Below are 22220 nucleotides of genomic sequence, written 5' to 3'. Positions count from 1 at the left end.
TTAGCAAAACCCACCAAGGTACACCAAGCCTAACTGCAACAAGGGTGTGAGGAGGGTGGTGTGTGCCCTTATGACTTGTTTTCCATGGGAGACGCATCCTAGGACATGTGGGCTCCTGCAGACAGCAAAATCCATGCATGTATGGGCAGAGTTTGCTTATAAGTTAGATACCTCCTCCCCTGTTCATCATGTCATCCCAACACCACTCATAAACCCTATGTAGTGCTACGTAAATACGTGCTGTATTGTTTAGCGAACAAGAAAGGGGCCGGTGTGTGTTGACTACCGATGCTGAGACAGTTTAGGGTGAGGACGCAGAGACTTTCAACCCACATTTGGTTGAATCCACAGATGTGAACCTGTGAGTGCAGAAGCTGGTTGGTAGTGTGCCCCCATTTGTACTAAAAGGAGGAAAGAGAGGGCTGGCAGAGGGTTAAGTGGGTAAAGCCCTTGCCACACAAGTGTAGTTCAGAGGTAAGCATGGTGGCTTGCCTATAATCCCCGTACTCATGGAGGCAGAAGATTCCTGGAGCAAACTGGCTAAAATGGCCAAATCAGTGAGCTCTGGGTTCAACTGACCTTGCCTTGATACATAATATGGAGAGTGGTTGAAGAAGATACCTGATGTCAACCTCTGACCTCCACAGGCATGCCCACACAATGTACTCACATGTGTGCATGCATACACACACATGTGAACTTGTATATGCACCGCACATGCAGAACAAGAGGTGGGAGGACAGGCGGAGTTGCTCAGAAGGTAAAGCTTTTTCTGTGCAAGCCTTGCAGCATGTGGATTCCATCCTCAGGACCCATATAAAAATGGAAGGAGAAAACCAAGTCCACCAAGTTTCCAAGTTTCATCTGGCCTCCACACACCACCCCTCTCAAACATACCCAAACGCACAGCCATGATAAATTAGAAGGAAGGAGAAGAAGGTGGGTTTGCATTACTCTTCTTTGTGAATATGGACAGCAGTATGTCTGGCAATAAGATGAGAAGCCATTCATGTTGCTGTGAGCAGAGAAAATTGGGGCAGGAGAAGGGAGATTTTTCTGTTTACATCTGTGTGTTGCTGAGATTTGAAGGTGTGTGCCCTGCCGCTTTGAAGAACAAAGTCCATATACACAGATCCTATCACATGGTCTTGAAGTCAATGCTGTGGAGGGGACTAACTAGATACTGATGGGAAAGGAGACCCAGATGGCAGGACAGAGGTGGCAGTCTGGCCCATGAGACCAGGACAGGGTCTGACTTAGGGTGTGCTATTGTTCAGAGGGGCTGATAGGATATGTGTTGAACTGTGTTTAGCAGTTGAAAGTTATAGTTTGCAGATGGAAAGGTCTGAGCTAGGTTTTGCTGTGAGGAGTTAGATTAGCACTGAGGTCACGTGTGCAGGCTCAGGGGTGATGAAGTACCCAGGGAGGGAGGGAGCCTGAGTTGAAGGGGGAAGGCCAGTCACTGGCATGGAGTATAAGACAATGCTGACTGAAGCCCACAGAGGGGACTCACCCTGTGCTGCTTTGTGTGACCTAAAAACAGGCAAGAAGATGGCCTTGCTCTCTGCGAGGACAGCCTGGCCCCTTTCTGGATGCCCAGAGCTCAGGATTGAGCTCCACAGCCCCTGCAGGAATAACCGCCAAAAGCTACCGTCCCTCCCTAAGGAGGTTATGCCACTGCTAAGAACGGCACACCTTTGACTATTCAAGTCTCGCTCTTTCCAGTTTTATACTCCATAAGGACCGGAAACCCACTTGGGGTGCTCGTCAGTACAGAACCAGAACATCACAAGGACACAGTGTGAATACTGATCACATAGTAGTGTGCCTTTTTATGTCAGTGGTGCCACCCAGAATTCCCCTTCACAGTACTCATGTCTGTAAATCCTGCTTTGACCTTAGGGAGTGGCTGGCTTTTTCTTGTAGTCTCTTAGAGTAATGCATGTTCTTAGTTCTAGTAGTTCTGTCTCCTGCATATCTTCTGTGTGATCAATTTATCTGTTTACTCTGAAGAACATCCTCTCTTCTCTCAAACACCCTGTGCTGTGAGTTTCCTAGTTTCGTTTTCTTAGGAGAGTCCCTGAGTCAGAGCAGCCTAGAAAGCAAGTGTTATGGAAAGCAATTTAGGCTCATAATGTGATCTGTAAAAGCACCAAGGAAGGGCTGCTTCCCCCACAGTGTAGTCTGGGTGTGCCTGGAGGGCATCTGAGCGTAGATCCTCATGGAGTAGATCTAACCCAGTGCACACACTCAAAGTACCACACCAAAATCATTTTAAAAGGTAGTCCAGGGCCATCTCTCTCCTCGGTTACTCAAGGCAAGGTTCATATCAGTTCAACAAACTATGTTTTAAGACTATGCTTTTGACATATTGGTATTGACTACACTTTTGACATATTGGTATTGACGACTAAGGAAGCACAATATGCCACTTTGGCATAAGAAATATTTTGAGGTGAAAGTAACTGAGAAAAAACAAAGGCAGGAGGCTCTCCCTGTCTCTACGGAAAGCAGGGCCTCATCTCCCACTGTGAAACTGCCCCTCCTCTCCCAAACCAAGAGAACAGCTGCCTTCAAATGGAAAATGAAGGCATCTGAGGAATAAACAAGCCTCACTAAAGAGCCCTGCCCACCATCACTTTTCTACACATCCACCTTGGGAGTTTCAAATCTCTCTCTCCCTCCTCCCCTCTCTCTTCTCCTCACCACACTATGTTAAAAGTGATAATAGGTCCCCAGATCTAATTGTTTCTTTGGTCTTTCTTCCTTTCCTTCCTTTCAAGTCTCCTTTGTATAAAATTAAAAATGGCTGTGCTTGCCTCTTCTAATCCTGTTACTCTGTCTTTAGACAGTTCAATTTGCAGGCATCAGGTAGTAAGGAGTAAGGAAGGAATAAGTAAGGCATAAGGAGTGAGGAAGAAAATTTTCCTCCCTGACATCTAGGTACTTTTCCAAAGTGATTGTGTGTGTGTGTGTGTGTGTGTGTGTGTGTGTGTGTGTGTGTGTGTGTAAATTTTAGCTTTCTCCTACATTTTCCACAAACCATGACACCACCATAAGTCATTTCATATGCCTCTTCTCATCAAATTCAACAGGATGTACTGTGATCAGCACTTGTTGAATTAGTTCATTGATCAAATCCTGTTGTCACTACTGAAGCCTGTGAAGGGGCTGTTTCTTGCCAAGGGTCATGGCATGAGTTACTTGTGGACTAGACAGATTAAGTAATTATCAGGCAACTTTTTTTTTTTTTTTTCCGGAGCTGGGGACCGAACCCAGGGCCTTGCGCTTGCTAGGCAAGTGCTCTACCGCTGAGCTAAATCCCCAACCCCATCAGGCAACTTTTATGAGTATATAACTTCTCTAAATGTATAGGTATTAGTTCATCTAAGTCTTGTTTCCTAATTTTGTTCACATGGCTTTGGAGTTTTCATTAAGCTATAATTTATCTGCATGAAACCCAAGAACCACCCCCCACCCCCAAGTCAGGGTTTCTGTGTGGCCCTGGCTGTCCTGGAACTTGCTCTGTAGACCAAGCTGGCCTTGAACTCAGAGCTCCACCTCCTTCTGCCTCCCGAGCGCTGAAACTAAAGTGTGTGCCACCACTGCCCAGAAAAAGCACAGGATTATGAAGCAGATCAGTCGGGTTCATTTTGATGGTTGCAGGTCACTGGGTTTGTAGTGTGTCAGCCTCAGGTGCAGTGCCTTTTAGGAAAGCTGCCGGCCACAACACCAGCTTGGCGAAGGGATATTTGGCCATTGTGGTAGCTCACACTGCATTTTCTTTGTTCAGTCACACTACTGGTCTGGTATTAGCATATGAAATGTTTTGTTTTGATTAACCTGAGGCACTTATAATATTTTTATGTCTGATTAAAAAACAAATTTCATGTCTGCACTGTGTAACTCAGCTCACTTTAGCAATCTGTGGGAGTCATGAGCACAGGGGTGGGCTCTCTGAGCCTGACCCTAGAGAGGACTCTAAAATGGTCTGTGTGTTTGTCCTGTCCCAAACTTAGTCATTTCTGCAGTGTGACTGACCTGTCTCCAGTGTTACTCCCAACCTCCCATGCAGGAGAAACCTCCAGGGCATGGGAACTCTTGTGTGTGCCTGTGTGTGTATGTGAAAGATTGTCATAGAAGTGACCTTAATTTGTTTTGTGTGACCCCAAAGGACTGACCTGCATGTACCCATGCATTCATTGACCCACCCAACCATTATTAAAACAAACAGGCAAACAAAACAAAACCCTATGAAGGGACAATTTTCCAGGTTTATGTCAAATGCTAAGGATTCAGTCTTGAACAGAAGCAACAAGATAGAATTCTGGTGGAGAGACAAATGCTAATCAAATCTCTCTGTGTAATTTCTAGCGTAGGGAAAGGGGGTACAGAAAAGGCAAAGTTTGGAGAGGACACCGTAGGCCCTAAGGCAAGAAGAAACTCAGCAAGTTGAAGAAAGAGAGGAAGGCTGTGTGGCTGGAGGGCTGGAGGAGAGGGGAGCAGAGCCAGACTAGACAGGTGGCCGGGGGCGTCAGTGATGGCGAGGAAGTTTAGGAAAAATGAAAGGGTGTAGATTTAGGACCAGCTGGCGGAAATTAAGCTGCATGTATTTCAACTTGATATAGAGAAAACCTGTTTAACAGGAAGAATAGAGACCCTTGGGGCAGAGTGTGGGTAAGGAGAGCCTTTTGAAGTAGCTGGTAAGGGACATTCAGTCGAAGACACTGGGTTGGACGCCAGATGGTGCCTAAGTCTCTGGACCTGGGAGTCTCTGGAATCCTCCCCGCCTCAAGGAAAGGAGACAGAGACGGGTGGTTTGTGGGATTTTACAGAGGAAGTGCCTTGTGTTGGCATCCGGTGGGTGAAAAGGGAGCCTGCCAGTGTTGCGCAGGCTGTAATAGCACCGTGGATGGAATATATTTTTGTTAAAGTTGCAGGTGCGTAGATCCCACTCCTGAAGCTGCATATCAAGGAGTTGGCAGTGCAAACTGGGCATTTCTATATTTAGGCAAAAAATACTCTTAGAGCAAACTTTAAAACTTTCTCAGGGAAAGAGTGAGAGCTCTTGGGGCAGAAAAACTAAGACCATAATGGAGGAGATTAAAAATATCTGGGCTCACTTTTGAGATTTTTTAAAAACCTGATTAATGAAGATACCAAGCACAAATGGAATGGTTTTATTTGGCATCAGTGAGGGACGTCAGGGAAGGAACCTGGAGGCAGGAACCAAAGCAGAAACCATGGAATGCTGTGCTGCTGACTGACTTGCTCACTGAGTGCTCAGCTATCTTTCTCCTACAGCCCAGTCTCTGGCTACAGCCCAGCCCCTGGGGACTGTGCTGCCCATGGCAGGCTAGCCCTGCCCACATCAGTCATCAATGAAGACAGCCTCTTACAGGCATGGCCACAGGCCAGTCTCACTGAGGCTATTTCTAGTTGAGGTTTCCCCTTCCTAGGTGACTCTAGATTGTGTCAAATTGACAGTGAAAACCAGGACAGAAGTATTTCCTCAAAGGTTCAGGCAGTTAAAGGAGGTGGTTAGCAGCATAGATGTTGGCTGGTTATAGTTTCTATATTAACACTTGCTCATAGAGTTTATAGATGCCAGAGTGGAACAATGTTTCTTCCAAACATACTGTACTGAGCCAAAAAGCCCTCTGGTCTTTACCTCATGTAAGCCAACATTGTCATCGAAAAGTTGGGTCTTGAGCTGAGGAGTGTGTGACAGACTGCATGTGCTAGTGGCAGGCACTTGGCCAGCATCCTTTGAAGTCCTAAGGGTTGTAGACTCTGAGTGTGTGTGTGTGTGTGTGTGTGTGTGTGTGCACGCATGTTTGTGCACACACATGGGTGTGGATGCCAGAAGTCAATATGAGTTGTCTTCCTCTGATGGTCCATCTTTTTTTTCTTCAGACAGGGTCTCTCACTAAAGCTGGGTGGCCAGTGAGCTCTGGGGATCCACCTGTTTCTACCCTGGTAGTGCTGGGTTACAGATGTGTGCTGCTGTGCTAGGTTTTCATGTGGGTGAATGTAAGTTCTCCTGCTTGTGGCAAGCACTTTACCCACTGAGCATGTGCCCTCCAGTGTCAGATACAGGGATTTTGTTTGTTTGTTGTTGTTTTGTTGGTGGTGACAATCCTTTTTTGAGACTGGGTCTCACTGTGTAGCCCTGTCTGACCTGGAACTTGCTATGTAGACCAGGCTGCCCTCAAACTTACAGAGATCCTCTGTCTCCCAAGTGCTGGGATTGAAGGTATTTACTACCACTGATTTAGATACAGGTTTTTGGTGGGGTTTTTGGTGGTGGTGGTGGTGGTGGTGGTGGTGGTGGTGGTGGTGGGGTGTGTGTGTGTGTGTGTGTGTGTGTGTGTGTGTGTGTGTGTGTGACATATTCATGGGTGCCTTTTGAGGCTAGAAGAAAGTGTCAGATTCCCTGGAACTGGAGTTACAGGTTGTCATGAGCCACTTATGTGGGTGCTGGGAACCAAACTTACGTCCTCTGGAAGAACAGCAGACACTCTTAGCCACTAAGCTACGTCTCCAACCCTACACGGTTTTTGTTTTGTTTTATTAAACTTTTCTTTTTCTTTGAAGTGGGGTTTTGTTGGGTACCTGCACAGGCCTTGAATTGCTGAACCCCCGCATTCCGCTTGCCCCAGCCTACCAGGAAGCTAGAGGTACGGCTGTGTCCCACTCTACCCTAGAGATTTAGTGAAACTATTTTGACATATAATCAGACTTGTATTCAGTTTTGAGAACTAGCACAGAGAATACTATTGGGAACATCTTGCATGACTATAGAGTCCAGCAACATACAGCATCTCAGGCAGGAAACAGAGATGGAACCCACTGTCTTGCTTAAATCACCCCGGTTCTACATGTAGTCTGATCTCATGGGTAAAAGACTGTCCAGCACCACAGATAAGAAGCAGGAAGTTCCATCTGGGGTGGGGGCGCTGTGATAACCAGAACCTGTCATTTCAAGGATGCTAAATAAAGCCAGGAGTGGGGGTGCATACTTATTCCCAGGACTCAGTAGTGGAGACAGGAGGATTATTCTTAGCTACATAGTGAGTTCAAGTCAAGCCTAGGCTATATGAGGCACTGTAACAAAGAAAACTTTGGGAACAGCTAAATCCACTCACCATAGTTCCCTAAAGAGTCATCCACATTGTTGTGCATAATGGTTTTAGTCCTTTTAGTTGGTAAGTAGTATTCCAAGGTTGCATATGTTGTAGTTTATTTTATTCTTTGCCCCTAGGAAGACATCTGAATTGTTTCTAATTTGAAGCTATTATTAATAAACATAAGCTGAATGTGTTTCCTAGGTTTTTGTGGGTATAATATTTTCATTCTTCTGGAATAAATGCCCCATGGTGTAACTGCAGGATCATATGTAACTGTGTATCTCATTTAATCAGAAATGGCCTCTTCTACAGTGAGCGAGTGTGGAAGCGTCTTACACCTTCTGCAGTATTTGTGCAGGCCACCCCTTTTCATTCCAGAGCAGCAGTCTTAAAGACTGGAAGAGATTGTTATCGAAGAGAGCTGTGCAGTGATGATCTCAGGCCTCTTTATGCTAAGGAACCGGGTAGGCTGTGGGTACATGCCTTTCTCGAAACGAAGTGGATACATAAATATTAGGTGAAGAATATATTCCAAAGTGTTCAAGAAAAAGAAAAAGAGGACTAGCAGGCTGGGGAGTTGACTCAGCAGTTAATGGCATGTTCTGCTCTTCTAGAGGACCAGAGTTCAATTCCCAGCACCCACATGGCATCTCATAATCATCTATAACTCCAGTCCAGAGGACCTAGTGCCCTCTTTTAGCCTCTGAAGGAATGCAGACATGTGATGCACATACATTTATGTGTAAAAACACCCATGCACATTAAAAAATAAAAATTAAAAATAAAAACAATCAGAGGGCCCTGATTTGGGGGTGCATTCACTCCACAAACCTTTCTCCTTGCTTCCTCCTCTCTGATTTCTTCCAGGTCCTCACTAGAAGTCTTGTATGTCATCATTAGAAATGGATGTACAATCAGAGCTCTGCTCTTCTGTGTCCTTGATATATCTCAGGAAGCAAGACAACTGGTGTTTTGTATACCATGCTATTTTAGTACCTGTTGTTAGGAAATCCTGGATTCTTTCCAAGCCTCAGTCTATAGTCTGGCACCATTAAAAAGTTTATTTGGCCTTCAGTTGGGGGATCCTTTCTATCAGTGTCTTACTACGTGCTTGTCAGGGGGTTAGGGCCTGGGTTGGAGCTCTCGACATTGAACTCTCTTACTAGTGACCTTCAGAAAACTGCCTGGTGTTTCTCACAAAGTCTCTTCACTGACCCAGAGAGAATTTATTAATGCTGATGGTTTTAACCATTAACTGGGTCTGAGACCCATGGGAACCTGGCTGCATGGGTCTGGCCAGTTGTGAGGGTTGGCACTGATCTCAGGGCCAGTGGGGGGGGCTTCCCCTTGGGACCCACCTGTCTCCCCTTGTCTTCTTACTCAGTCTTAGCAGCTCTTGACTCTGCAGAAGACCTGATCCTGCTTTCCAGGAATCTGACTTGCATAATAGCAGCTGCTCTAGCCTGTATGTGGAGCGGAAGGTTTTGCTTCCATCCCAGGCCATATGTAGAGACTTAGCATGGAGGTCCTCCACACTGTTCAAGCTTCCAAAGTGTGATCCAGCATCCTTACACATCAATTTGCTGAAACAGAAGGGTTTCTATTTAGAGCCTGGGCAGCATGGCACAGAGGGAGTTGGAAGCTTCCTGGTTCCTGTCTGCACCTGCCTGCTTCAGGTGGCCATTCTAACCAGGCCTCATTTGTCTATTCTGTCAGGACAGCAGTAGGTCTCAAGTGTTTTCTAACTGAAGTCACCCTGATAGGAGGAGATGGGTGCCAAAATTGGTACATTCCCCTCAGTCTGGCCCCAGGAAGCCTGCCACTTAGATCAGACTCTCTCTTACTGATGCATGAGGGAAGAAGGAGTTTATTTAAAAGTCTTTTAAAGGTTAATTATTTATGTCAAGTTCCTCGTCTTGGATCTCTCTAAAATCCTGAGAGAAACAGAGATTAATAATTGAGGTTATAATCATAGCAAACACTCAGATGAGCTTTCATGTAACTTAGCACATTGGCTGCTCTTCCTCATGGATTCTTTGTAACCCTCTTAAACAGGATATTTCACCCACAATTCAAAGATGAGGGAACTGATGTCCAGAGAGGCGAGGAGCCAGGTCTGTGGCTGCAGCTGTGGCTGGGAGGGAAAACACCCACCTCCTCCCATCAGCAGGAACCTAGGCCTGGTGCTTCCTTATGAACGATAGCATGGTTACCAGGTTTTCCAGGGATTCCAGAAGCATCTGGAAGAGCAGTTTTCAAAGTGTCACCTGTGACCACCTGCAGCAGAATTCCCCAGGCTGCTTGCTTGGCTGGCAGATGGCTGAACACGATTCTCTGTGTTCAGAGACCTGGTCTCTGGGTCCATGACCAGGACCAGGAAATCTGCATTGTTGCAGAGCTCTCTGGGGAGTCAGGTAGAGTGTTTCATGGATATTAAGTCCCCGAGACCAACTGTAGGGATTCATGAGACCACTGCAGGGCATGACAGTGTGGCTTTTGTTTGTCTCCTTTTGAGAGTCACTCAGTTAAGAGCTCAAGCTTTACAAGCCATCAGGGGTTTCTGTTGGGGCCACTCAAGGCCACTGTTGTAATGCCTTAAGCAGTGGGTGTGGCTTCGTTCCAAGAAAGCTGCTTTCAAAGCAGACAGTGGATTGCTGTCCTGAAGCAGAGTCATCCTGGTCTGTGCATCTTCTGAATCCCCTTCTACAGAAGTCACATCAGACCTCATGCTAGCTGCAGAGCTTACTCATGGTGGGAACCGGGCACGAATCCTATTGCTTAGGTTGTAGTGGGGCATTCAGAACAGCTGTGTCAGAAAGCCCCCCTCCCCAGGCATTCAGCACGAAGAGTTGCTTACTCTGGTGGGCCTGGTGGTACAGGCTTGCTATCCAGCTGTTTTGGAGGCTGAGGGAGGAGGATCCAAGTTTAAAGCTAGCCTCAGGAACTTAGAACGACTCTATTCTAAAATAGAGTTATACACACACACACACACACACACACACACACACACACACACACACACACGCTAGGGATATAGCTCAGTGGTAGAGCACTGTGTTACTTTACTTAAATCCATTGTTCTAGCTTGCTTTTCTGTAGGTATGGTAAAAACAAAACAAGCAAAAAAACCCTACTGTAACCGCAAGCAACTTAAGGGAGGAGGGGCTTATTTCAGCTTACAGTTCCGGGCAGTGGTCTGTGGTTGAGGGAAGTCAATACAGGAACTCAAACAGATTAGGAACTTGAAGCAGGAACAGAGGAGTACTGCTTGCTAGCTTGTTCATGGCTGGTCCCCCCTCCCCACTATCAGTCATCAATGACAGTCTCTCACAGGCATGCCCACAATCAGGCTAGTCTGATTGAGGCAGTTCTTGTGTTATGTTAAGCTAATAGTGAAAACACACCAGAACAGCCATGTAGGTTTTTCTAGAACCTGCTCTCTTCCCTGTGAAGAAGCCAGTGGGAGCCAATACATGAATTCACTCTTAATAATGTCAGGTCATTTCCAGGAGCTGCTGCTTCAGGGGGTATGTGGTCCACCTTCTGAATTGCTGGAGATCTCACTTTTGCCAAATATTTTGCTGTGTGTAAGGCAGATCACTGCCTTTCTAGCCCCCAAGATTAGATTATTTCTGTCTGTCTGCTAAATCTGGGCCACATATTGCGTGATTGTGGTCCTAGCACCTAATGTAAGACAATTTGGTAAATGAGCCTTTCCTTCCACCGATGCCATCCACATAGGCACATGGAGTCCTAGATTCTTCATCTTGAATCTCTGCCCTGCTGCAGGCCTTCCAAGTCTCCCATCCCACTATACCAGGGAGGCTGTTGCACCCTGCGCCTTCCAGCACGGGACTTCAGGCAGGATACGCCACTTTTGTCCAATCCTGTCTTGACCAGAGCTAGATCACATGGTCTCATCACAAGAAAAAGCAAATATAGTCCAACAGTGAGTCCAGAAAAGGAAGTAGGTTTGTCAGTCTAGACACACAGCAGTGTCTACCTTGTAGGCCAGGCCTTCCTAAATGGAGAGGCTGAAAAGGCCCATCAGGGAGAAGGGCACCAGGCAACCTGTCTTAGTACCTATGAGGAGCACTGCCGAGCACTAGCTAGGAAGATCTGTCTGATGTGTCTGTACATCCTGACTGCATGCTTAGTGCATAGCCACCCTGTGCCAGGCAGTGGATGGAACAATCCACGTTCTTGGTAGAGCTTTGGACGACCCCTGCCACTGGAAACCTTGTATGTGGACGCCTGGGGAGGGAGGGATTTTTGACATATAGCTGCTTTGAATGCCTCTTACAGTCCATGATCGGTGCCCTCGACCTGGTTCTTCCCGTGAGCAAGCTCATGCCAGATGGAATGTGTTGGAGGGAGGGAAGGGCAGCCAAGAGCAGGTGTCGTGTCGTATAGCCGTGGCTCCCTTGGTTGTTTGCATGTTTTCATGGGGTGCTATTGCCCCTCTGAGAGACATCTAGGGAAGGTAGATACTCTCGGGCGGCAGAGTCACGGGGCTGAGAGCTGTCATCTTGGCTGTTTACAACGATAAGGTGCTGGCCCCATGTCATGAACCCCTTCAGTGGCAGCCCAGGGAGGGGCCCAGAACCCCCATCTTTGCTTTCTTCGTGCTAGGGGTTGTTGAGTCTGACCTGCTGCTGAGGGTGATTTCATCTGGTCCTCACTGAAGCCTCAGTGGGACTGCAGTCTGGGCAGAGCACCCATCCTGCCTGGTCTTTGCTGTACAGAGACCCACCTCTCGAGAACAGCTGCTGTCCCATGGTGACCCAGCCTTACAGGAAAGGACATGGGAGCCAAAATGCAGGACAGGGACAGTGTCTCCAAGAGTGTTTTCTGACCAGAGAGGCCAGACTGGAACAGACCACAGAGGAAAGTTGTGTTAGTCTCTCTTAAAGATTGTTGGAGTGTTTTAAGTGAGGGGCGTAGAGCATGCCCACCCAAGCAGGAAGGTAGCCTAGGCACCCCTGCCAGGCTGTTTCATTGATATGCCACACATTTTAAGCTAAAGGAGTGAGGGCGAGAAAAGGTTAAATTTCTCATATAAGATTAATTCAGCCATCTCTGTGAAATGGTGGAGGCAGAATACCATTAGACTCTAATCTCATTTCTCTCATGCTGTCTTTCTTGGAGCCTATCAAACAGTGTCCTGGCAGAGAGTCAGCTCTGTGGACGCTGAACATCAGAGTCAGTCTCTTGCCGAATGTGCCAGGAGGGCTGTCATTTAGAAAATGTAGCTACCTTGTAAGGAAGGATGAAAAGGTACCGAGTGCACCTGTCTCTGCATGCGACAGTCCGACCAGTTGGAATTGGCGAAACGTGATCCTTGCAGCTTCTTTTCTGTTGTGTTGGAGCTGTTTGCATGACATGGTCAAGCCAAACTTACAAACACTGTCGGTACTGGGGGGCTGTCTGTGGGTTCATGGCTACTGTGTGGAGTCCTAGGTAGACCGAGTAGCCCATTAGATATGTGCCTTGTGAGAGGGGAGCTGTGCATGCAGTGCAAACGCAGTAGCAATTTGCATCCTTGTTTTAATTGCTCTTGGACCTTGGCATGTGAGTTTGCTTATCTGATTTAAGCCTGTCTGGGTGGGGATGGAGGGGAGGTGGGAAGTATTAGTTACTGCCATGTCAAAAATAAATATACTCAGATGTTAGATTTTTATATTTTCTGCTAGTTCTCGTTCTCTCTTTCTCTCTCTCTCTCTCTCCCTCTCTCTCTCTCTCTCTCTCTCTCTCTCTCTCTCTCTCTCTCTCTCATGTTAACACGTAAAAATCTTAAATTAAAAGCTGGGGGAAGGGAGGGGAGCCTATGAGGATTTGGGAATTTTTGTCTCCTCCTTAAAATGCAGCTTTAAATGATGCTGGTTATTTTTATGTTGCATATTTGGGACAAAGAGACTCTACTCTTTTAAGCAAAAGATAATTGCAAGATCTGGTTCGGCAGCTTTGTCCCTTGCCTCAAGTTCCTGCGGGGCTGCCATCCCCTTCGGTAATGCTGAGTGAAATCATAAGCCGCCAATAGCTTTGGGAATTTCAATTGATTCCAAGTGAGCTAAATATTTAATTCAATCATTACCTGTACTTCTAGGGATGACTTGGACATTTTTCTTTTGACTGAGGGCTTCATGAAAGCCTGACTCTGCAATGGCTGCTGGGGACGGTGTCTGTGGCAAGGATGCTCCCTGCAGTGAGGCGCCGGCTGGGGCACTGCAGACCTGTTCCATAGCAGCCTTTTTTTCTTCTTTTTTTCTTTCTCTCTTTCCTTTTCTTTTTTTTCCTTTCTCAGAAGGTGTGTAGCCAGATCGCTATGTGTAATACTGATGAAGCATTTTTGTTCCAGCTCTGTCTCAGAAGACCTAGGCTGTAGACGTGGGGATTTCAGTAGGAAACATTATGGATCTGTGGAGCTGGTAAGTTAATGCTGCCTGTTCAGTAGTGGTACTGATTCAGACCGAGGGATTGCCAACCCCTTTGCTGTGCATCTCCTATGAGACTGTGTCCGGTGCAAGGTTCCATTCGAGTCAGTGATGGCTGAGAGGTTATGGGCATTTTGTCACCTCCAGTCCTCTTCATTGCCAATACTTTTAATCTCATGCCGGTTGTTAAACACATGTGGTGGTTCGGTATTCTTCCCTATTAAGCAGAGCATAGAATTAAGTGGTTTGTAAATGAAGAGAGCTGGCATTTCATTTTTATATTATCTTGTTCCTGAAAGTTTATAGATCTAGTTTTAAAACATTCGGGGTCTATCTTTGCTTCCTGGGTATGGGACAGGAGTTGGCACACGTGAGGTATTTCCCGTTATAAGCCTATTCGCTGTATCAGGTCAGTAACTGTGACAGATGATAAATGTCTAAAATGAAAATATCTAATTTTTTATAACAAGAGACATTAGAGTTGGTGATATGATTTTTAGAGTGTGTATTCCTCATGAAAGAGGGGAATAAAATGAAAGCATTGATGAACTCAGTTTTTAAGACAGGATTGTGATTTAGTTTTCCAATTGCGTTGGGATCTGAACCAATTTCAAAATGTGCTTATAAACGGAACTAGCTATTGCTGGTCACTAACTCTACTATTGTGTTGACTAAAAATGAGTTGCTTCTGTCTATTGGCTTAGCAGCCAGGTTCCCACTGTTAATGCGAGCTGAACCTTTACACGCCTTAACTAGGAGAACAGTTTTCAAGAGTGCTAGCAGCCCTCTGATGCTAAGCGTGTCCAGCAGACTGGACTGTGCTCCTGGCCCAGGGCTCAGCATATTGCAAGTATAAAATACATGGAGGGCTTGGCCCCTTTTCTCAGGGGCTTCCGTCCTTTAGCTGAGCAGACTCGATGCATCATCTCAACAATGAGTATAGCCACATCCACGATATGTCAGTTGATTCGGTGCCTGTTCCATCACTGTTAACCCCTTACACACTGCCTCTCCTCAAGGAGCCTGAGCAAGAGTATAATTCAGAGTAGGAAGGCTAAATAGAGAGAGATACAGAGGTGACATGATAGGAGCATGAAGGGAGGGAACCACCCACCCTACAAGGGAACTTGAGGGAGGCGACTTAGAAGGCCTCATGAAGGACGGAAAATGGTAGGATATGGGAGGGTGGTAATGAATAGATAGCAGACATGCGTGGCAATGCTGTCCCATGAGAGCAGTGAGCAAATGGCCCTGCCTGGCAGAGGTGAGGCTGCAGGAAGTGGTGGTGACACACTGAGCAGGCTTTGGTCCACGTCTCCACGCCTCCACGCCTCCACAGACCTCACCAGTCATCAGTAAAGTGACTTCTCGGTGTGTGCTCTGAAATCTTTCTTGTTTCATCATCTGCTACTCACATGATCTTGAGCATCTCTTGTCCTCAGTTTTCTCATCCACAAAATAGGGCTAGGAACATTTTCTCCTCAGCCCTTGGCGGATTCCACGTTAACCTGCCACAGTAGCGATGCTGAAATTCAGTAGCAGAGGTAGACCTTCCATAGTCAGATGAAGACCAGACTGGGTCCGAGAAGTGTCCAGAGCCCTTGTGCACACACAGTGAGGGTGGTGCTTAGGGATATACCATGGGTGTGAGGGATGAACTCTGGAGACGTGTGCATAGCACAGACAACAGAATGCTCCTTGAGAGCCGCAGATGAGCTAAGCAGACATCAGAGTCAGCAGGGAAACTGAGTTACAAACACAGCAGGCCTAGAGCCAACCCACAGTCTGAATTTCTGACAAGTCCCCAGACTGCCATTGATGTCGCCGGGCCCAGGACCACACCTGAAGAGCCAGCATCCACAGCTAACAGGCTGGTGACGCCGATGGACAGAAAGCTCCTCTTCCGTTTGTTCATGATTTCCCTCGGAGCTGTGTGTGTATGTGTGTGCCCTCTACAAATATTATAAAATGACATTTAGCCCTCTACAAATATTATAAAATGACATTTAAATAGGGTTGAGAGATGGCTCGGCAGTTAAGAGTATTTGCTATGATTCCGAAGGACCCAGTTTTAAGTTCCAGTACCCATATGGTGGCTCACAGTCGACTGTAACTCTTGCTTCAGGGGCTCTGACTCCTCTGCTGACCTCCACAGCCACAGCCATACATACAGACAAAACAGTCACACATAAAAATAAGTAAATAAATATTTAATTAACATTTAAATATTTTAGAATTCAGTGGACAGTCTTGTTACCTTGTAGCAAGTGTTTCCATTTCTCTTCAGCCCCTCTGCTCTTTAATGCCATACATTTTACTTTTCCAAGTTATAATAAAATCATCCACTGAATTTTGCATTATCCTTTTTCCTATTTAATTGTTTTGTCAGTAACTTCTTTGTGTGTCATCTGCAGAGTCACCATTTTGATTTGGATGTGGCAGTCCAATTGAATGGTGAACCATTCTGTGTGTAACAGTTTCCTTCCTTTTATAAAATGATTGTGCTGGTTTTTCCACATCAGAAACCACATCCACACTGATGGTTAGAACGACCGAGAAAGATGGGATGAACAGAAGTCCAGCTTCGGGGCCTAAGAATTGTGCCTCAGATATACTGCAGTTGGTATCTGTGGGTGGGTTGGCTCCAGGTCTCTCTTGGATATTAAAATCCAAGGCTGTTAAAGCCCCTTGCATAAAGAGCATCTTTGCATATATCTGATGCATACTCTCCATGTTCTAAGTCACCCCTGGGTACTCACGATGCCTATACGATGTAAATGCCACAGAGCCAGCAGTTACTGTAAGTTAGAGGAAAACAAAACAACCCACACATGTTCATAAAAGACAGTCTCCTCCTAATATTTTCCATGCGGTTGGCTGGACCCCCTGATGTGAAATGTCCATGTTGATGACCTACTGTGTGGTTAAAAAGAATCTGATATGTATGTTCTCTGTTCATCAGGAAATGAGTCTGGGTTTTCTTAACCTGGCATGAAGAAGACTGTTGGGAACCACAGAACTCAGACTTGAGAGAACAGTGCCAGGAAAAGTTTAGCATAAATGTTGCCTTTAAAAAACATAGCTATAGGGGTTGGGGATTTAGCTCAGTGGTAGAGCGCTTGCCTAGCAAGCGCAAGGCCCTGGGTTCTGTCCCCAGCTCCAAAAAAAGAAAAGAAAAAAAAAAAAAAACAGCTATAGAAATCTTTGGGCAGAATTAAGCATGGCCATTCACCTTGGTAATGAGAGTAGACTTAGGACTTCATTCCACAGGTGTTGGTTGGCCATAAATGTCATGAAAAGCCCAGATCTCTGTAGACTCAGGACAGGGTTCTTTAGACTTCTCTCCTTTTTTGAAGACTTACCATGTGGTGGGCACCATGCTGGGTTCTCAGTGGCAGTGGAGAGATAAGTCAGTCTGTCAGCTGTCAGTGGTCTAGCTTCAGAAAGCAGCTGCCTCTCTGTCCCTAGCCTGCAAACCACCTGGATCTCAGCCGTGCCCCTTGCGGTACCCAGAGCTGTTTCCTTTCAAGAAGCATGCGGGCTGAGCCTTAGGCATTCAGTCTGCCTCTACTATGGAGTAACTTGCCGGATGTGTTTGAGCAAGTCTCATTGGAAAAAACGCACGGAATGCCTCGTCCTCTCCTCTCCTTGTCTGTCCCAGTCTTCTCTCTGCAAACCAGCCGCCTCTGTTGCACATCACCTGTCTGGTCCCCTTTCTTTTAAGGGTTTTATAGTTACATATCCTTGATTCATTCGAGTTCGCTTCTACAGATGTGTGAATGGAGAGCTTCCTCCACCTCCCCACCCCGCTCTTTTACACTTGTGTACTGGACTTTCCCAGCACCATTTGCTGGACTGTCCATTCCTCGAGTTTCTACCTCATTGGTACCACTACACGCCCGTCTTCCAGCAGAGCGATAGTCCAAAATGCTGCGAATGTGCGATCCTTTCCCCCTTGATTGCCCTTGTGGTCATTTTGGCCCTTATCATCTTTGTGACCCTTGTGACCCTTACTCCATCTCGCCCTTTCTAGTCTCCTGCCTCTTACTCGCCATGCTTTGACTTCTGACCTCACTGGTTTCTAGAGCAGCCTCAGTTTACCATGCGCCAAAGCCTCTGCACTTGCTTTCTGCAAGGATTCTCTGTGCTTCTCATGCCTGAGCTTGATGCCACCTCCCAAGGCTCAGCCCTCCCAGTCCACCCACCCCCGCTGCCCCTTAACTGGACAGCAGTTGACTTACCCACTACTCTCACATCCATTGCAGTGAGGGAGGATCCATGTCTGTCTTCTTCACTGTTGTATCTCTAGAACCTGACACTAGATTGGTCAAATTTTCATGATTTTGTATTATTCAATTTGGTATTAATTTCCCAATCCCCCTGGATCATAGGTTCCAACTCTTAGTTCCTATCATAATCTCTTCATTTCTTGAATTTCAGATTTCAAATAGAAAATTATAGATCCATTCCTCTTAGATCAGGTATGTATCACAGCAATGGGGTCATTTGATACAAATGAGCCTCTAGAAAGCCTCCCTCAATAGTTTGTGGAGAGGGCAGACACTCTCTGAGGAGGAGGCCAGCTTAAACATGAGTGGTGTCGTGTTATGGAGGGAGCTCAGCAGGGAGAGTGCTTGCAGCTAAGAATTTGAGTTCAGATCCTTCGCACCTCAGAGTGCGTGGCAGCACACGCTTGTTGACCTTAGCCCGGGAAACAGCTGCAGGTGGGACCTGAGGGACCACTAGCCAGCCAGTCGAGCCCATCGATGATCCAGATTCGATGAGACCCCATCTCAGTAATCAGGTGGTGAGGAACAGAGGAAGACACCAAAGACCACCTCTGGCCTCTATGCATGCACACATGGGCCATACACACACACACACACACACACACAATGGATTCACAACATTCTCTCATGCAATGGATTGTTTAAAAGCATCTCATGAAACTCTTCTGCTAGTGAACTCTTAGCCCTGCCTCTTTCATTGGTCCCATAAGTAAGGATACAGATTAGTAAGCCTCTCCCAGCTAGAAATCCCAGCTCTTTGTTTGCTTGTATAGCCATGGACTATAGCTCAATAATACTGATTGAAGAACGAGAGTTCTAGCTTGAGAGAAATTGGAGAACAGTTTCTAACAAAAACAAAAGAGAAACCAAGCCCTTTGACCGCCACCGACACAGTTAGACTCATTAGCTTGCTGGCCATCCCACCTCAACAGATGCAGTTTTTCTTCCTGATGGATTGCAAGGCCAGTCTCTCCTGGCAACAGGCCAAGCAAGGCCCAGCAAGTGTAGCATCAACTGTCTCTCATTACTTTCTATCGAAACCTGTCAGGGGCGGCAAAAGATTATTTGTAGCTTTTATTGATCTGTTCTTGGCCTTTGACTGGATAGGCAGGAAACTGATGTGGTAGAAGTGATAAATGGCGTGGGCACAATATAGACCTCTGCCCAGTGCAGTCCAGCTGCAGGTCGTCATGCACCCCTGCCTCTCGATACTTCTGCGAAGTCACCATCTGCAAGTGATTTCAGATCGGCATAGCTCGGAATATTGTCCATTTCTTTTGGCATCCTGTCTTAGCGACCGAGCCCACATTCTTTGTACGCTGCTGCTCTGCTGTGCGGGAAAGAAGCAGAGAGATGCTTGCCTCCAATGGTAGCAGGGTTTTATTGTTAGGAACTCAGAGTGGCCTCAAAAGATATGTGCTGTCTGTATAGTTGGCAATGAACCTGTTTCGAATCTGCAGACTTTCATATTGGAAGATCCTCAGAGTTTTCTTGTTCAGTGTGTGTGTGTGTGTGTGTGTGTGTGTGTGTGTGTGTGTGTGTGTGTAGGCCAGAGGTCAACATCAGCTGACATTCCTCAGGTCCCACACTCCTTGCTTCTTAAGACAGGGATTCTCACTTGTCTTGAAACTCAACACATAGGCTAGGCTGCCAGGCCAGGAAGCCCAATATTCCTCCCACCTATGTCTCCTCAGAAGGGGAGTGGAACACAAGCACACGCCACTGTGCTCCACTTTTATTATTACTACTGTTGTTATAAAGATTGCAGAAAGCATATTTTGAGCATATTTCCCATGCCCCAATTCATCCCAGATTCTCCCTGCTTCCCTGCCTACCAACATCATGTTCTTTCTTCCTCTTTCTGTCAGAAAGCAAAAACAAAAAGCGAAAATTAAAGTGAGAACCTCAATAAGACAAAATATAGCAAAACAAAACAGAAAGTCCATGTGTGCATACACATGCACACCACACACACACACACACACACACACACACACACACACACACACACACACAATGGGAATTCATCTTGTGTACACCAACTACTCCTGGGCATGGGTGTTGAGTGTGGTTGATATACCTAATGACACTCCATTGGAGAGAACAGACTTTCCCTTCCCAGCAGGTATCAGTTGCAAATAGCTTCTTGGTTAAGGGTGGGATTTTGTGTCTGCATCCCTTCCCCAGTGCTGGGCTTTTGTCTGGTTTGAACCTGTACAGGTCTTATGCATGCAGCCGGTCTCTGTGACGTTACATGTGCTTCACCCAACCCTGTCATGCCTGTAAGACATTTCCTTGGAGTCATCTGTTTCCATATACATTTCTGAGCCTTGAGGGGAGAAGTTTGATAAAGTCATCCATTTAAGGCTGAGAAGCCCTTCACTCCCTGCACACTAAGCTGCGGTAGTTCTCTCATTTTTTAAAATTATTATTATTGTTGTTGTTGTTGTTGTTATTCTATATCATCGCTGTTCCTTTAGCACAGTAACAGCAGTAGGTTTCCCTTGGGACATGGCCTATCCAGTCTTGGGTCAGTTCCCCATGTTGGCAGTGTCGGGTGTGGGTTACATCTCATGAAGTGGGCCTTAAATCCAGTATTCAACTCACACAGTGGCTGCTCAGGCCCATAACCTATCCCACTATTACACTGGCACATCCTGTGGACGGCTTGTAGGTTCATGGGATCACAGCTAGGTGGCACTAATGAATACTTTCCCCTCCATCTAGTACTTTGTACCTTCTGGTCACCTGAATGCCATCAGCAGGGGTGCAGCCTCCACCAGCTCATTGTAATGTCTTCAGCAGTAGAGCTTTACCAAGGCTGAGGAGAGAAAAACCAACACCTTTGACGGTAACCTATGATGTTTGGGGTGGGGGTGTCTGTGATGTACCTTCGTCCAGTGACTTGGCAAGATGTAACCCATTGCGACACTGGAGGTTTTACTTGGTGACAGAAGACGTCTAGTTGGGTGCCTAGCTTTTGAACATGGCTTCTGGGGAGCAAACTGAGATCCCCATGCTTACTGAGCAAGTGCTTTTCTGGCCAAGCTTTCTCAAAGCCACCCTCATGTTTTGGTGAGGAGTCGTTTGTATTTTTGCCCAGGCACAGGGGCCTGTTCTACAGAGACGATCCTTTGCTAATGAGTAACTCAGCTGCTGGGTCAGCATCCCTAACAGAGCAATTTTGTTCTCCGTTTGGAGCTGATGATGCCTTCTGTTTATGGGGAAATGGTGGGAATTTTATGAGCAAAATCATATTCCACATAGCACAACCAAATTGAGAGATTAGAGAGGGTAACAGCATACTTCCCTCAGGAATATCAAGAATTAAACATTCTACAACTAAACTCCCTGTCTGGGCAGATGTTCTCTAGTGTATCTGGCTTGTGTCTGAGTCTTACACAGCCGATCAGCTCCCTGAGGGGCCTCAATTTCAAGAGTAGCACTGGAGGGGCCTTCAGATGTCTTCTGTTGTGGCTCTGACTTTACTTTGCTATTATTAGTTCTAACATTTATTAGATGCTTACCATGTGCTGTGCTGAACATGGAGATGCAGTTGCATAATGAATGTTCTCAGACAACCAGATGAGGTAGGTGTTGCTTGGCTCTGCCTCATCCTGTGGATGCCCAGAAAACATGTGTGAGTCCTGAATGGGTCCATGCACTAATGGTCTGGGGTCCCACAGCTAACACACAGCAGAAGTAACGTTTAAACCCAGGTCTATGTCTTAGGCCACATCTCCCATTCTGACAGCAACAATTGTTATTCCAGTTCCCAAGGTTCTAACGCCCTCTTCTGGCTTCTCTAGGCACTGCATGTATGTAGTGCATGTTAAAGGGGTTTCTCTCTTTGCAGTGGCTTCCAGGAAGCTCAGAACTGTCTTTTGTGGTTTGTCTCCTATAACACTCACGTTAATCTTAACCTCTTGTGCTTTGTGTCTAATTTTATCCTTTGAGTAAGATGTATTTCCATAAGCTGCCTCAAACCTCTTTAAAGCATGAGGTAAGATGTAAACAAAGCTACATTTTACCCCGCCTTGAGCAGCAGACAGTGGGTGTCTGCTCCCACCACACCTGTCTGGTGTGTAAAATGGCTTTGACTCTTGCTGCCCCAACAGCCACCCTATTTTTCTCTACAGTGCAATTCTATGACTCATTTTCCCAGCACCAACAAAACATGAGATTTAGCAGACTACCATTTAGTGACCACCTTGAACACCAAGGCCTGTTAGTGACATGGATCACTGGGGCACAAGGCTGTACCAGTGGCCGCATACGCGCCATGTAAGAATACCAGATGATGTCAGCCCTGAGATTGTCACCTTCACGCCAGCAGGCCCAGGCAGGATGATTGCCACTCTCCCTGC

The 22220-nt window shown here is 46.4% G+C and overlaps 1 protein-coding gene across 19 annotated transcripts in view; it reads left to right on the top strand.

Moving 5' to 3' along the window:
• The window catches only part of Garnl3 (GTPase activating Rap/RanGAP domain-like 3), a 143624-nt gene that overhangs the window by 27473 nt on the left and 93931 nt on the right, over positions 1-22220 (top strand). For 12 of the 19 annotated variants that reach the window (XR_010064757.1, XR_010064759.1, XR_010064758.1 and 9 more), the window contains one exon: positions 13489-13558. The exons of 2 other annotated variants lie outside the window; for them this stretch is intronic. Coding sequence is in view for 10 of the 17 variants with exons in the window: in XM_039106188.2 (XP_038962116.1) it covers positions 13489-13558 (70 nt within the window). In the remaining 7 variants the exon portion in view is untranslated. Of the gene's footprint in view, positions 1-9966; positions 12408-12453; positions 12702-12818; positions 13138-13176; positions 13196-13488; positions 13559-22220 lie in introns of those variants that run through there. 5 more of the 19 variants (XM_063284847.1, XM_039106195.2, XM_063284850.1 and 2 more) reach the window with 5 other exon arrangements.

Source organism: Rattus norvegicus, chromosome 3 (genome assembly GCF_036323735.1).
Source record: "Rattus norvegicus strain BN/NHsdMcwi chromosome 3, GRCr8, whole genome shotgun sequence".
Taxonomy (NCBI): domain Eukaryota; kingdom Metazoa; phylum Chordata; class Mammalia; order Rodentia; family Muridae; genus Rattus; species Rattus norvegicus.
Note: the sequence above shows the minus strand (reverse complement) of the source record. Positions and strands in the feature narration are given on the sequence as shown.